This window comes from Hordeum vulgare, chromosome 2H (assembly GCF_904849725.1).
Source record: "Hordeum vulgare subsp. vulgare chromosome 2H, MorexV3_pseudomolecules_assembly, whole genome shotgun sequence".
Taxonomy (NCBI): Eukaryota; Viridiplantae; Streptophyta; class Magnoliopsida; order Poales; family Poaceae; genus Hordeum; species Hordeum vulgare.
In genome coordinates this window covers 580,801,807-580,816,611 of record NC_058519.1, presented here as the reverse complement: position 1 = coordinate 580,816,611, position 14,805 = coordinate 580,801,807, and the positions used below count along the sequence as shown (strand labels likewise).

The following is a 14,805-nucleotide window of genomic DNA, read 5'->3' as shown; positions in this document are numbered from 1 at the left end:
AGAAAAGAAAAAACGCCACGGTAGACAGGCGTATCACTGTAGGGCAGCAACGCCACGGTAGACAGGCGTTGCATAGTGGGGCAGCAATGCCACGGCTTGTGACGTTTCTAAAAGGATCAGATCGTGAAATGGTTTCAAATCTGGTTCATTTTGTGCTTATGTTTAGAAAAGGTTAAAACAGTGAAAAAATCCTAAATCTAACGAACATAAGTCTGGGATTTATTTCTTGGAAGTAGCATGCGAGTGATGAGGCAAAGCGATCCAGGTCTGGTCTAGCTTGGAGTTGTTTGGCGGGAATTGGCTTATACAAAAAGTGACCAAAGGATAATCCCATGCACACTCTTCAGGAAATGTCTCACAGAATCGGGAAACTTGGAAAGGCACCACCTAGCCCCCTTTGCCTTATTTCCAGCAAGCTACCTTAAAGATTCTTACTAGAATCCAAGCAAAAAAACAAGAGTATTTGACAGGATTGTGCTTTCACACATAATAATCAGGTAGGTGGTTAAGCTCAAAGTAAGCCATACCGGCAGCTAATAATGCTGTAAACTCGTTAATTCTGACCAATCAAGTACGTAGCAGATCAAGTAGTACGGATTTCCACTCTTCCATCTCTTTCAAAGGAAACTGGAAAAGGGACAAGGTTAAATCCTGATTTCCTGTATTGCATTGATGGTTTGGCAGATTCTTTTCCTATGCAATATCTCGAACCATACATGATCGCTCTTACCCTGAAGTGCAAAGAGAGAGCAGCCCGTGTCCACGCACCGAGATGAGGAGACGCCTACACGAGCACATGTGCGCTTGCGTGCCCCCACAACTTTACCCCCGGACAGCTCCCATCCTGAACCCCAAGCACGGAGCCGGATTGACCTGCAGTAGCACATCGGACAGTCTGAATTCAATGCACCAGGGGAGTATGTTTGTTTTTTTTCTCTCTCCCCGTTGCTTCTGTCCTCACGAAATCCTTCACTTACAGAAATAAATAAATAATCCTTCACTTCTGCTTGTCGCCATCCTGATCAACTGTCCTCGACCCTTGTTATTAATTGACTCAACACAGCAGGCAGGCTGGACACAGCAGCGAGAGAGGTAGAGGATTGAAGAGGGCTTCACTCACTTCCCCGGCTTTATGGGGGTCGCTGCAGGTACATCGAATTCGAAAGCCTTTGTCTCTCTCCTTTGGAGAAAACCCAGATGCAGAATTTAACCCAGGCTTTGTTCACTTGTACTTACTCACCAGGAAGAGCAGATGAGTAAGCTCGCGCCTAGCTTCAATCATTTGGGCTGGATCCAACCTATACTTTTTGCATGAATGAATAGTTGCAAGATTGGAAGGAATCACTTGGAAGAACAGTAGGATTCTTCTTTACACAAAGTGAAAAAAAAGGGTCAGCAAAGCTCACCCCAAATATATATTGATTTAAGCTAGAAGGCCCAAAGCAATTCGTAGCGAAGATGGACTCAAAGTGCATGTTTGCAGTTCCAACAGATACACTACCATTGTGACAATTTACGCCCCAACACAGTTGAGGTCTAGCCTTCAGTTCCATCGAAACACATACTAATATCATGCAGCACTAAACCCTAGCCGACGCAAGATTATTATTTAGCTACATGCGCGTTGAGTTCTAGCCTCCAGTTCCATCGAAACGCATACTAATATCATGCAGCACTAAACCCTAGCCGACGCAAGATTATTATTTAGCTACATGCGCGAAGGGTAGCGTTTGGCCTGCTCACGGATTTTGTTCTTGTATTCTGGCATGTTCTGCAAATGCAGACACAAACAAACAGGGTGTGTTAAGTGCATAGCTGTATGAACACCAAGGAAATGAGCCTTCAGGTTGTGGAAGTTTAGTTATGGAAACTAACCTTTTTGTAGAGTTCGTAGCATCGATGCTGTGCAGCCGAGTTAGGATTCGGGTCATCAAGCAACTCCTGGATGCCTACCAAAATCTGCTTCACTGTAATTGAAGGTTTCCATGCCTGAGAAGAGTGAGGGAAGTCATGGAAGATCAGCAGGGTGCAGACACATGCTGGAAGGAAAGTTTCAGTCAGTCTACACTTACAGCACCCAGGATCGATAGGCATACTGCTCCCGAATCATACACATTGATATGGAAGAAACCTGCTGGAAACCTGCAGCTAGGAGCGGTAGTTGGGTAATTATCATCAAATTGCAGAGTTAGTGGGAAATATCCACCCTCCCAGTCAGTCTGCAGAAAAAACAAAATTAGTGCATTAGAAAAGATGAGTTTGCTGAGCTACAGAGCATGGACTAGAGGCTATAGAGCGCACAAATATGTCGTAAAAGAATATTGTAGTACTACACTATTCACACAAAGAACTGAAGAAGTACCAGATAACAATAAGTTACAGTGCTGCATTTTATACAACAAGTGTCTGTTTCGAATTTCACAAGGATTTTAAGGGAAAAGTTCAGTTCAGTTCCCACAGGATGGGAGTCTAACTCTTCTTTCTCATGGACAAAAGACTCAATGTATGGTTTAATGTACCTATACTCGACAAAGGAGCATCAACAGTGGTAGTTCAATAGAGGTGAACAATCCAACATCAACTATGGTTGTTTGCATAAGTGGAACATATATAAAACAGGTCACAATTTTGTGGTGATCATTACTTAATTGTTATTTGTGAAGCAGTAAAAGTAAAGATCATCAACAAAGACAGCAGAACATTGAAGTAAATTGTACTCCCTCTGTACCTAAATACTGGTAGTTGGGGAGAACTAAACTAGTTCTCCCCAACTACAAGTATTTAGATACAGAGGGAGTAGCTTACAAGATTTTTGTTGAAATTGTCATTGTCTTGGCCTTGAGAATAGCATTTAAAAATATTTTAAAGAGATGATTCAACATCTAAATTATTTTTTTGTGAAACGAATACTCAATGTGCCGCTTATTTGGTTTTATTTTCAAGAAGGCAAAAGAAGTTAATCAGTAGTGCACCATTTCGTGTTCAGACTTTCGTATTATCTGTTCATGCTTCTATCCTGTATGGAGTACTTGTTATAACCAGACAAGGTCAATTGAAATGCTATGTCTGGATCAAGTGATCATGCTAAAACTTCAATAAAAGTACTACACCAACCGAACAGAGACAGGATAGTGCAATCATTCACTGCCTGGGCTTATAAATGTATTGTATGTTATGCACACTTTAACACAAGGAACAGTTAAACTGGTCTCTACCTATACTCACACCTCACATGCATCTTTATATGTTGATCAATTGCCTCAAAACTACCATAAGCTTAAAATAGTTACTTTCGTATCATCATAATTTGGGTCAGATAAAGGGGACATGGACTGATGAACTGATCCTTAAGATTGTAAAATGTAATCAAGTTTTATCCTGCAACGACATAACGCAGTGGCAGAGATTGAAAAGCCAAAAGCACTACAACGAAGCACCAAATTAAGAAAGATGGATCATAGGTTTGGTTCTGTTATGCAAGAGAACAAACTCAGATTCGGTTGCATTAGGATAGGATATAATATGTTCGCATACTAATGTCCGTTCATGCCCTGATTTTTCAATAACAATGTGCAATGTTCCACTTGCAGCACTGAAGGGGCAACGGTTTTGCATTATCAACGTCTCATGTTCAGCTAGTCGAAAGACTTCTGCATCAAGGATTGCAAAACCCTGCACCTACTGAAACCCCTCCTCTATTAGTACAGAAGCACAAACAAGTTCAGAGAAACTCGAGAAAATCATGGTGAATTTTTTTCTCGAGTTTCAGTGTGTGACAAAATCAAACTATACAGCCACAGGCAGGTTCAGATAAATTAAAGATGAAACGCGTATTCATCAAAATTGCTAACCAGGGTACAGGGCGAGTAAAAAAAAAAGGACGCGGTATTTTCTTACCCCTGGCTTGCCGGGGATGACGCACCGCCAGAGCATGAGATTGACGGACCCATCCGGCAGGGTCTCCGGTTTGGCCACGAAGCCCTGAAATAGCCAAGAAGCCACAGCGTCCCCATCCATCACCACTTGCGTAGATCCAGAGAAACAAACAGGGGAAAAAAATACAGTAGCGGAAGAAGGCAAGTAGCTAGGTCGTGGTGCGGGCGCGCACATGGGGGTGGTTCTTGCGCCACGATTTGCGCTCCTCCGCTAGGCGGCCGCGGGCGATGCCTCCGGAGGCCATCCAGGTCGCAACAATAGCTTGCGGTCGTCGCCGCCGCTTCGTCGTCTTCCAGGGACTCCCGCGGGGTCGCTCGGTGCCGCGGCGCCGTGGACTGTTCTGTACTTTAGGTTGTCTCTTTGGTTCGGTTTCTGGTCGGTGGGGGCAATGAATATAGGAAGGGGCTTGCACTGACGCAACCGAACAGACGGAGTTTTTTTTTCTTTAATGAATGAAAGGCGACCTGATATAAGTTGAAATGTCCTGTTCCTCTCTGAACTTTAAAAAGTATTGTTTATTAAAAAATGTGCAGGTAAAAGTCTTGTTTATTAAAACCCTGTTTGAAACCATAATAGATTATGATAATTTGAATTATGAAGATAGATTATATAATCTGGTTTATAAAAATAATCTAGGTGAACATGTTTGAAAGCCAGATTATATAAACTGTAATCCGGTTTTTACATTGCATAATGACCTGTCTGTCCTCTGGTTTTTTTTAAAAGAGGAGGATGGCGATGGTAGGAATGTAATTATCTCTAACTTTACAAGGGTAATGGGTCATTAGCAATCCATAATCTGATTTTAGCTGATGTAGAGTAGATTATGAGTTTTTAATAATCTGGTCATCTAGTTTTTGTAATCTACACCGTAATCTGTCATGTTTGGAGACATAATAGATTATAAAAACTGGATTATATAATCTGGGTGGTTCCAAACAGGGCGTAAGACTGGTGACAATATAAGTATCATATTTATACTACTAATAAAAGATCAAACGAAAACTTCTTTAAGTACACACAGCTATTACCCCCACAAAAAACAAACACCAATCACCACCACACAATTAGTCAACAAATTACAATCTAACAGCCTTCCACCATCCATGCACTACGATGGTGTGCAGTTACCAAATTAACAAAGGCTGACCGTGCTCCACCTCCTCCTACAGCGAACAACTGTTGCACCTCCCCGAAAAAAACGAGCCAATCAACTACAGAAATTTAGGCAGAATTAACGGGAGCCACACGCCCTGTCCTGCACCATCACCTTCGCCTCCGCCTCCGCCTCCCCCTCCCCGTCCGCCTCCGCCTCCAACTCCCCCTCCCCGTCCGCCTCCGCCTCCCCCTCCCCCTCACCTTGATTTTCGGGTCAATTACGCCTGAATCGTGCCTATCCGATCCTTCTTTCTCTCCCTGGATCGACAAATACGGATCCGCAGCAACGTTGTGCCGCCGCTCCTCCCTCGCCCTCCTTTCGTGCACTTCCCAATCCACCCCAGTCAACCCTGCCTATGGTCGCTGCCAGCGCTCCTCCAAGCCTCCGCCGACCTCCTGTGTCGGTTAGGCGCGCCCAACGCCCTGCTTCCTTTTCTCTCCTCTCCTCACTAATCTCTCTCCCTCTCCCCGTTCTGTTCCCACATTGCCGGACAACATGGCCATCGTATGGAGGGCGGGGCTCTCACAACCGCGATGCCCCCTAGATCGGCGATGGAGAGCTTGGTCGCCACAAGGATGCAAGGCTGGCAAACATGGAGGGGTCGGCGTTCTGTTCGACGATCTATTCCAAGTGGAGCGGGAGGTGGTCGGATGAGGAGGATGCGGGCGCCCTGTGATTCACGATGCTAAGGAGAGCAAAGGGTGGCCCCACAGCGAGACGTCGAGTCGCTCGAGCACCGGGAAGCAGAAGATGGTGGGAGCGTCAGGAAGTTGGGCGTCGTCGGGTCCCCGCGCAGCGCCATCGCGCCCTGCGTCGCGTGCTCTGCCGCCAACAGTCTGTCGCACGCCATCAAGGTCTGGTGCCATGACCAAGAGTCGCCCACGAAGCTTGGAATGATCCACACAAACTAAACAATATCCCAATATTTTTTATGCAGCATGTGTAGAATGGAGAAAAGGATACTAGAAATTAATGGGGAAGCTAGGCAACAAGTTTGCTGTTTGCATCCCGTGCAGAAATACGGAACAGTGGAGGATCCTCACCTACGGTGCTTTTTTTAGTTAATTAACTATTGACTATTGTGAATGTAGAGTGTTAATTTTTGCAGGACGGTTTGCACACAACCTCGTGATAAATGGCTGCCGCCCACCTGAAGTGAGGTGATCGATGGCTGCTATATATTGTCGTGTAGAAATCGGGCACATCCCATCGTCTGTATAGCAATTCTCTTTGTTTGATCCTTATCACATGAGTTGTTATGCTTTTGTACTGTTTAACTTTCATCCCTGAAATATTGGATAGATGACTATTGTATTGACCATGTTAGTGGGGGTAATCTGCATAAAACCTTGCAGAAGTAAATATGATCCATGCCCATACAGTGAGTTAACTTGCTGAATTTGATTATTTTAGCAATTCCACATTTCAAGTTATACTTATTTATGCAATGTACTCTTCGTGACTATTCACTGGACTCTGCTTTGCAAACTAAACATTATTGTTTGATTCTATAGTACTACCGTAAGTTGATGTGAAATCCTCCAATCTTGTTATCTAGGCAGATGCTCCAGATGTATTCGCTACTATATATTATGAGTTTATGTGAAATCCCACAATTTTTGTTAGGGTAAGTTGTTAAAATATTTTCAGCCTGCATACTTGTACAATCATTTTTTTAGTTGAAACTTGTATAAGCATAAGACCTAGGGTGTTTTGATTCTCTTCTCAATTTTTTTATTTGGCAACAGTTAATTGATGTTGTTGTAGCACAAATTTGAGAATGAGGTGATATTAGTGGCAGTATAAAGTGTAAATATTGAAGTAATTCTACCTCCTCTTTTCTTGTATTCTTTTAGCTTAAGCTTACACTTTGTGACTCACTGCTCAATAAAATCTCTACAGATTTTTTGTATTTTATTTCTCCAGTGAGGGTCTGATGCACGACCAATTCATTTCTCCCTTCTATCTGATTGCCGGTTTGGTGACGACTTTCTGATAATTCGTATATCTTTTTGGACTGGTCATTAGTTTCTGAAATTAAAACAGTGTGATTTGGGAGGAATAGATGTGTATGCAGAGGTGTGTATAGGAGACATAATCGTGATCATTTTCCTATTGTGTATACTCTACTCTACGTAATCAGATTCTCAAAGGTGTGTTGCCATCGAAGGTGAACACTAGATGTTCTACTCTTGCGTCTGAATAATCTGTAGTTTTTTTAACCGGGCAAACCCCTTTCCATTACCAATATAATGGAAATACGAAGTTCGACAAAGGAAAAAACAAAAAGGGGTGCGATTTCAAAGCATTTTTGAGAAACCCATCATAGGCACTCGTCATCGAGCAGCCTACCGCAGGGCGAAAACCCAAAAACACCTAGCAAACAAGTCTGAAAAAAAACAAGACACAGTCAGATTCACTCAGGAATCGACTAAAACACCCACGCAGGGGGGAGTCTAAAAACACGTGACAACAAAACTACGACCAGCAGTATCACCAACATCAGTGTGCATCTTCTGGAGCAACACAGATGAATAATCTGTAGTTGGAAGCAAGGTTTTTCTTAATAGTGTTCAGTCAACTTGCGCATGTCGTATTTAAAATATATACAAGTTCCATTAAAATTGTTTTATGTTTTTTTCTTATAAAAATACATTAGATCATGGCCACTTAATAAACTCATGTTGACTATTGTCGGCAGAGGTGAAGATGTGTGATATCGAGGTACATAAAAATGGGATCGAAGAACAAGAGAAGAGTTTGTGTAGGTGTTTATGCTTGCGTGAATTGTATTATGGTGCGCGCATTCTGTCCAACATGATTTGATTGTAAATATTTGTTCATTACTTCATGTGTGCATTAAGCGTACATGATTGCTTGAAAATACCAATTGCTCGGCAAGTTTGGATTATATCTAACTAAACCGACATGGACACTGCTCCATTGACAAGTTCTGGTTTGTTTTTCTAGCTAGAAAATGATACCTACACGAGCACTCAAGATGATAAATTTGTTCACCTACATTTTGGGTGCAAGTCACATGGATTTTTTTTGGGTACATCAGTGGACCTTCCAGACTATCTCATAGATTTATTCTGCAAACTCGTGTGAGCCGTTTTGTATGCTCGAGTGTCCATAATAGGTGAAATATGCTCAATCGCTAACTTAATTTCGCATTTTGTTCTATATGAATCCAGAGTCGGTGACGATGTTATCAATGTAGTTACTTAAGTGTCAATCTATGGGACGGAATTGACTAAGGTATGTAATGTGTTTTTGTTTGAATGGTCGAGAAGTTCACCGAGACATGGTGCTCATGAAAAAAACTATATCTGCAAAATCTATATGTAGTACAAATAATGATTTGAAATATCTGTTCTAACTAGGATGGCAGAGGAAATTTCTTTCCAAGATCATTCGTGCGTCGTGCACGCTTACTATTCTTACAAGGTTACTGAGAAAACAGTACACATGATATTGAAAAATACTCCTTCTATTTGGAATGAACCAATCCTGATTATTTACTACAATTGTACTAAATCAGCGTTACTTACAAGATGAACGGTGAATCGTGAAACAACTAAATGGACCAGTAGGTGTGAAATTACACTGAATCAGTTTGAGAGACAAAGATGGATGGAGGGTGGATATGATTCTCTTCCGACTTGTCTAGCTGTAGCTAAGGGCGGAGCTACCTTTGTTTATGTAGACCGAATGAGGTTGCATTTTTTGAGGAGACCCGGCCATGCAAGCTAATGCGTAAAAAAATGAAGAACCTTTTTTATGGAAGTCATATTGGTCATATGCTGCTAATTATGGATATATATAGTAAACAAATTGGTGATGGAAGTTATTCTGAGGGTCGCCTCTTTTTCACTCTTGAAGTGTGCAAGCGTGTCTTTTCAAGGAGCATTGTCGAGACGTGCATTGCACGTGCAAGCTTACTAGTTTCCTTTAATGAATGAAAGGCGACCTGATATAAGTTGAAATGTCTTGTTCCTCTCTGAACTTTAAAAAGTATTGTTTGTTAAAAAATGTGCAGGTAAAAGTCTTGTTTATTAAGACTGGTGACAATATAAGTATCATATATCATGTATGTCAATTAGGCACTTTTGCTGAGATGAAACACAGTTGAACATAAAAATAACAATAATTTAGTATCATGATAAGATACCCTAGTATATTAAATTACGACTGCTATGCTTAGCAATAAATAAAGTCACTATGATAATGATGAATTAAAGATATTATGCACTACGAACGTGGTATCATATTTCATATATGATACTCCTCATTATGACCCGCCTTCAAGTGAGTTTGCTATTTTAATCATTTTTTTACAAAATGTGTTGCTAGACGTACCCTCTTCTGTCTTTTCATAATATGCTAACAATCCGGCTAATTATGTACCCATATGTAGTAGTTTTGTAAAGGTTCAATGGACTGGTTTGAATCCGTTTTAGAACTTTTTGTGTTTCTATCCTTTTTTGCCTTTAACAGTTTTTGCTTTTCCTTTTCCATTTTTTGCGAAATGCATGTCAAAAATTTTAATACATGTCGTCTAATATTTGTATACACACCAACCGTTTTCTTGGTATACTTGAATGATTTTCTGATACATTTAAAAAAACCCGAATACATAATGAATATTTTCTCAGATACATGTATGATCATTTTCTGAAATACATGTATGACCATTTTCTTGAACATGTGTGAAACAGTTTTCGAATACACATTTGACATAGTTTGCATGGTACGGTCTTTAAAAAATAGATTTACCATTTTTACATTATATAAACATTTCTTAAATGTCACATTTTGAAAATACATTGCATTTTTTATAAATGGCATGAACATTTGTTCGAATGATATGAGAAAATATTTTGAAACTAATTTAACTTGTTTTACATTGTAAAATGGTTTTCCAAAAATGTCACAAACATTTTTGTAAATTTGTGAACTTTTTCAAATGCTACATTTTTTATGGTATGAACATTCTATTAAATTGTGTGAACGAAATTTCTACACCGTGTTAACATTATTTAAATACGTGGTGAACCTTTAAAAATAATAAGTAAAGTAATGTTTTGAAATAGGTATACTCAAAAGTTGTTGAAATATAAGCAAAACTAAGAAAACCAAAGAAATAATATGAACTGGCTGAACTAATGGGCTGGGCCACTAGAGCATCCCCAGAGACAAGCACTCCATATGCCTCACCCACAAACGCTCCCAACTTGGTGAGAACTTAGCCCTTGAAAAAAATAACTTGGTAAAAACTCAGCCTGCAAAAATATAACTTGGTGAGAACTCGTGTCTCTCATTTTCTTTTGATACAACCAATTAACCCAAAATAGGGATGAATTTCATTCACCACTTTTTAAGTGGACAAAGGGCATATGTACAATGTTTTTATCTTAGCAGTGTCACATAAGATAAATGCTGAGATGAACGAGAGAGAAAGTAGAAGAAAATTGTGTGCCTTCTGTTAATTAAAAGATAATATCTTAGCATGATATCTCTCATAACATAGTTAGGGATATTTGGCAGTTTGGGATCAGAATAAGATATAACTTATTGTACATTGTTTTCATTTTAATCTCTAGATCATGTGTCTGACTTAAGATAAGATTGTCTTCTCGACCACTCTTCAGGCCTACATAGGCTAGTTCTTGTTCAGGGTTTCTTATTTGTCTTTGTGTTCTTTTTTATTGTTTCTCTTTGTCGTATTTTTTTTCATGTTTACGGCCCACCGTTTGTCTTTCTAATTTTGTTTTTGTTTTTAGTTCTCCGTCATGTTTTTCATCCTTTTCACTGGATGGGGGAAATAAATATTTTTTTCTAAATTACATGAAAATACATTTAAATGTGTGTTAACAACCGTTTTAAAATGCAAAAACTATTTTCCGTAGACCAAGAATAATGACCTTTTCTTAACATCCAAGTTCTTTTTCATATACAACCCTTTTTTGGTGTATAACGCATACTCCGAGACCGCCAGAAAAAACAAAGCGGGGAGTTTTGCTCGCCTCAACAAAGCGTTCAAGCAAACACACTTAGCTATAACACCCGGTCATAGGTTTTGGGGAAAGTCCTACCGTTGTAATTGTGAACAACATAATTTTGCCTTCCTGGTAAGGACCCATGTTATACCCTCGCCAACGCTTCTTCCTTCTCTTTCTCTCCTTTGTAATACCCAACGCGCAACCAAGGACAACTTTCTTGATGATTAATATTGAACACTTCATTCTCACGCTTGTGTTAGTTAAAGACCCCTGGTCCACCGATAAGCATGCTTGATACTATTACTTTCGTCTTTGAAGTCTCCATTACCAATATCTTTATTGAGTTAGTGTCCAGTTTCGAGGAGATACATAGGGTAAGATCAATGACAAGTGAAAAGACCTCGATGACGCCTAGAGGGGGGGTGAATAGGCTATTTAAAAACTTCTTCGGATTTGGCTTGAAACTAATGCGGAAATAAACTAAGAGGGTACTTGTCAAGCACAAATCCTAAATGCACTAGGCACTGCAGCGTGTATTAACACACGATCTACCAAGATGGACACAATACAGTTACTAACAAGCACAAGTAAGTTACACAAACTTACTTGAGCTATATCACACAACAAGTAGGTGAACAACACAAGATACTAGATCACACTATATCACACGATATATCAAAAGCTGCAAGTATGAACGTGTGGATATAGAAGGTATGCTTGAATGATTAATCTTGTACAAGAAATAGCCAACACAATATAATGAGCACAAACAATATGCAATGTATGTGTGCTCAAGTAACACAAGTAAACCACAAGTAAGGAGTTAGGGTTAAGGATAACCAAGGTCACTAAGACGAAGATGTATCCCGATGTTCACTTCCTTGGAGGGAAGCTAGTCACCGTTAGAGAGGTGGGTGTTACCATGAAGGCACACCAACGCCACGAAGGCTCACCCTATTCTCCCTTTGAGATAACACCACGAAGGCGTTTCTCAAGCACTAGTGGTAAGGCTTTGAGGTGGCTTCCAAACCCTCACAAACTTTTCCGGGGGAAATCACACGGATTGATTCCTCTTCGAAGAACTCCTACCGCCTAGGAGTCTCCAACCTCCAAGAGTAACAAGATCACGGGGAATGCTCAAAACTTGCTCAAATCTCAAATAGCTTTGGTTGAGAGGAGGAGAGGGAGACGATCTATCTTTTGATTGGAACAACTCTCAAAGGGGCTCACAAATGCTCTTGTGATCTAAGATTTGGTGTGAGCAAATGTGTGTGAGTTAGAAATGTGTTCTTATGAGGATAAGGCTGTGTTGGACTACCCTCTCACGAAGTGGGAGGGGGTATTTATAGTGGGGAGAGAAAAACAGTCGTTGGGGACACTTTAAGTCACACAGGGTCCGGACGTCTGACAGTTTCCGGACGTCCGGGCGTCCGCGAGGGGTCGGACGTCCGACAGGGGTCGGTCGTCCGAGGCCTGTAGATATCACTGAAACTACTGTGAATTGAACAGCGACCGGACGTTCGGAGAGGATCAGAAATCCGAGTTATTCGACTCAACTTCTTCTGGTGGGAGGTTCCGGATTTCCGAAAGGGGACGGACGTTCGGCCCTCGAACGTCCGGAGGGAGCCGGAAATCCGAGTTATAGAGCTCACGTACTTCTGGTGCACGGCTCCGGATTTCCAAAGCTGGTCGGTCGTCCGGCCCTCGGATGTCCGGAGTGAGCCGGAAATCCAAGTTATAGAGCTCAATTTCTTCTGGTGCAGAGCTCCGGATTTCCGTAGCATGTTGGTCGTCCGAACCTTGACCGGTCCTCGGACGTCCGGAGGGAGCCGGAAGTCCGAGGCAGTAGACCTGTCTTGAGATAGGAGCAAAGAAGAGAATATGTGGTATTGAGCAGAATAGTGGAGATGTAGTTTGAGCAAGTTCATCGCAAAACCTGTGATCCCCTCTTAATAGTGCGGGATCCCTAAGGACTCAAGAATCATAAAAGGGTACTGATGATCCATACTTGAGTGTATACTTTTATTCGCTGATCATCACTCCGCACAACTAACGTCAAAGGAACTGATACCTTTGAGTTAGCCCTTTCACTTGAGCTTGATGTTGTTGTTCCTTCTTGGCTCAAGTTGAAAGCAAGACATGATGAAGTCTTCAAGTAGCTCTCCCATACACAATGTGGAAATCCTAGCTTATGTATTCATCTTCATTTGTCCACCATGTGAACATCCACAAGAATCAAGCATGTAGTGCTCAGGAATGCTTATCTTGATCTTGTCCTTGTTAGCACATGAGAGCTTGTCCTTATCAACACATGATCATTAACAATAGTTTCAATGATATATTCGTGCTGATCCACTTGAAACTTGCACACCACAATCTTGATGACGATCGCCACTTGACGTCATCCTTCATGGGTTGTATGGGATCTTCCTTTTGACGCAAGCCCATGGAAGCACACCTAACCCCCACATAGGACTCTCACAAAGACCATGGGTTAGTACAGAAACACGTAATGTACAATGCTTACCATACCATGGGATCACTTGATCCCTCTCGGTACATCTTATACGCTTTGTGTGTTGATCATCTTGATTTACTCTTTGTCTGAGATCTTGATCAACCTAGTGTCTCTATGGCCATTCTTTGGATAATACCTTGAATACCATCTTGGTCATCATATAAACTCCTTGAACCCAACAGATGGACTTCAAGAAGTGCCTATGGACAAATCCTATAAATATAAATTAAGGCAACCATTAGTCCATAGGAATTGTCATCAATTACCAAAACCACATATGGAGATATGTGCTCTAACAACAAGGCAGTTACATCGTGTTTCTCTTCTTCCACTATGAGATCGATTGTATTCTCCATTCGGTCGGCTTGGCTGTTCAGGAAGTAATATGAAGTGAACGGGAATCTTGTGCATGCAGTACTAGTATAGTAGGAATAGTCTTGTTGACCCGATTGGCCAAAGAAAGATGCTCTTGATACATTCCAGTAGAAGATCACATTGAGTAGGTGGCTCCATCTTGCCAGGAGCCCATCTTGAATAGTAAGTTCGGATTGCTAAGATATGAGCAAAGCCGAATGTAAGCATTAATACGGATGGACTGGGCCTCCCACCATCACCCCCGGAACTTTCACCTTCCCGCTTAGAGAGTTTATCGCATCCATATCTTCTTGGGGTTTCTGGTATCTTTTACAAATGTTTTGTGATGGAGGCACTATTGTGGCTTTAGGTGATCTAAGTCACTTAAGTGACTTTCAAAGTAGTTGCTCGAGTTACGGGTAATTCATTTTCTAGATGGTGCTTCTCAATAGAAGGATCTTATGGGTAGGATCACTAACCAACATGAAATCATCTCTAGTTTAAAGACGGAAAGCATGGGCCTTACACCACTGAGTTTGACATGAGCTTATTCATGCACCCCCTTGCTCGACCCATCGAGAGCACAAGGATGTTGCATACAAAATAAGATTGTAAGATAGATTGGATCCAACTGCTCCTTCCACTATTGTATTGTTGTATTCTGCTGATTGGGTGAATATTTAATTTCAAATACATGAACATTTATGTTATGGAGATGAACAATCTTACATTTGTGTAGCATATGGTTTTATTTTCTATTCCAAACACTAATTCAAACAATGTTTTATAAAATACGTTCCCAGAAATACGTACATTAAAATGTTATTGCATAA

At 41.0% G+C, this 14,805-nt stretch overlaps 1 protein-coding gene across 2 annotated transcripts; it reads right to left on the bottom strand.

The window, feature by feature from the left end:
• Nucleotides 1-1,379: 1,379 nt before the first annotated feature.
• Nucleotides 1,380-4,306, bottom strand: LOC123427424 (SUMO-conjugating enzyme SCE1-like). Of its 2 annotated transcripts, XM_045111467.1 has the most exons (5): nucleotides 4,109-4,306; nucleotides 3,898-3,981; nucleotides 2,073-2,219; nucleotides 1,876-1,989; nucleotides 1,380-1,771 (listed from the first exon to the last, which is right to left on the bottom strand). In XM_045111467.1, the coding sequence occupies exons 1-5, from the start codon at nucleotides 4,178-4,180 to the stop codon at nucleotides 1,709-1,711; spliced, it is 480 nt and encodes a 159-aa protein (XP_044967402.1). In that variant the 5' UTR covers nucleotides 4,181-4,306; the 3' UTR covers nucleotides 1,380-1,708. The 2 variants fall into 2 exon arrangements, with proteins under 2 accessions (XP_044967402.1, XP_044967401.1); XM_045111466.1 differs by having other exon boundaries at nucleotides 3,898-4,110.
• Nucleotides 4,307-14,805: the final 10,499 nt, after the last annotated feature.

Excerpts from the sequence above, each read along its gene's own strand:
- LOC123427424 (XM_045111466.1), bottom strand. The coding sequence starts at position 4,110 with ATGTGCGCGCCCGCACCACGACCTAGCTACTTGCCTTCTTCCGCTACT. Across the intron at positions 1,990-2,072 it reads GCCTATCGATCCTGGGTGCT|GCATGGAAACCTTCAATTAC; the intron begins GTAAGTGTAGAC and ends CACTCTTCTCAG. Across the intron at positions 1,772-1,875 it reads GCTACGAACTCTACAAAAAG|AACATGCCAGAATACAAGAA; the intron begins GTTAGTTTCCAT and ends CTGCATTTGCAG.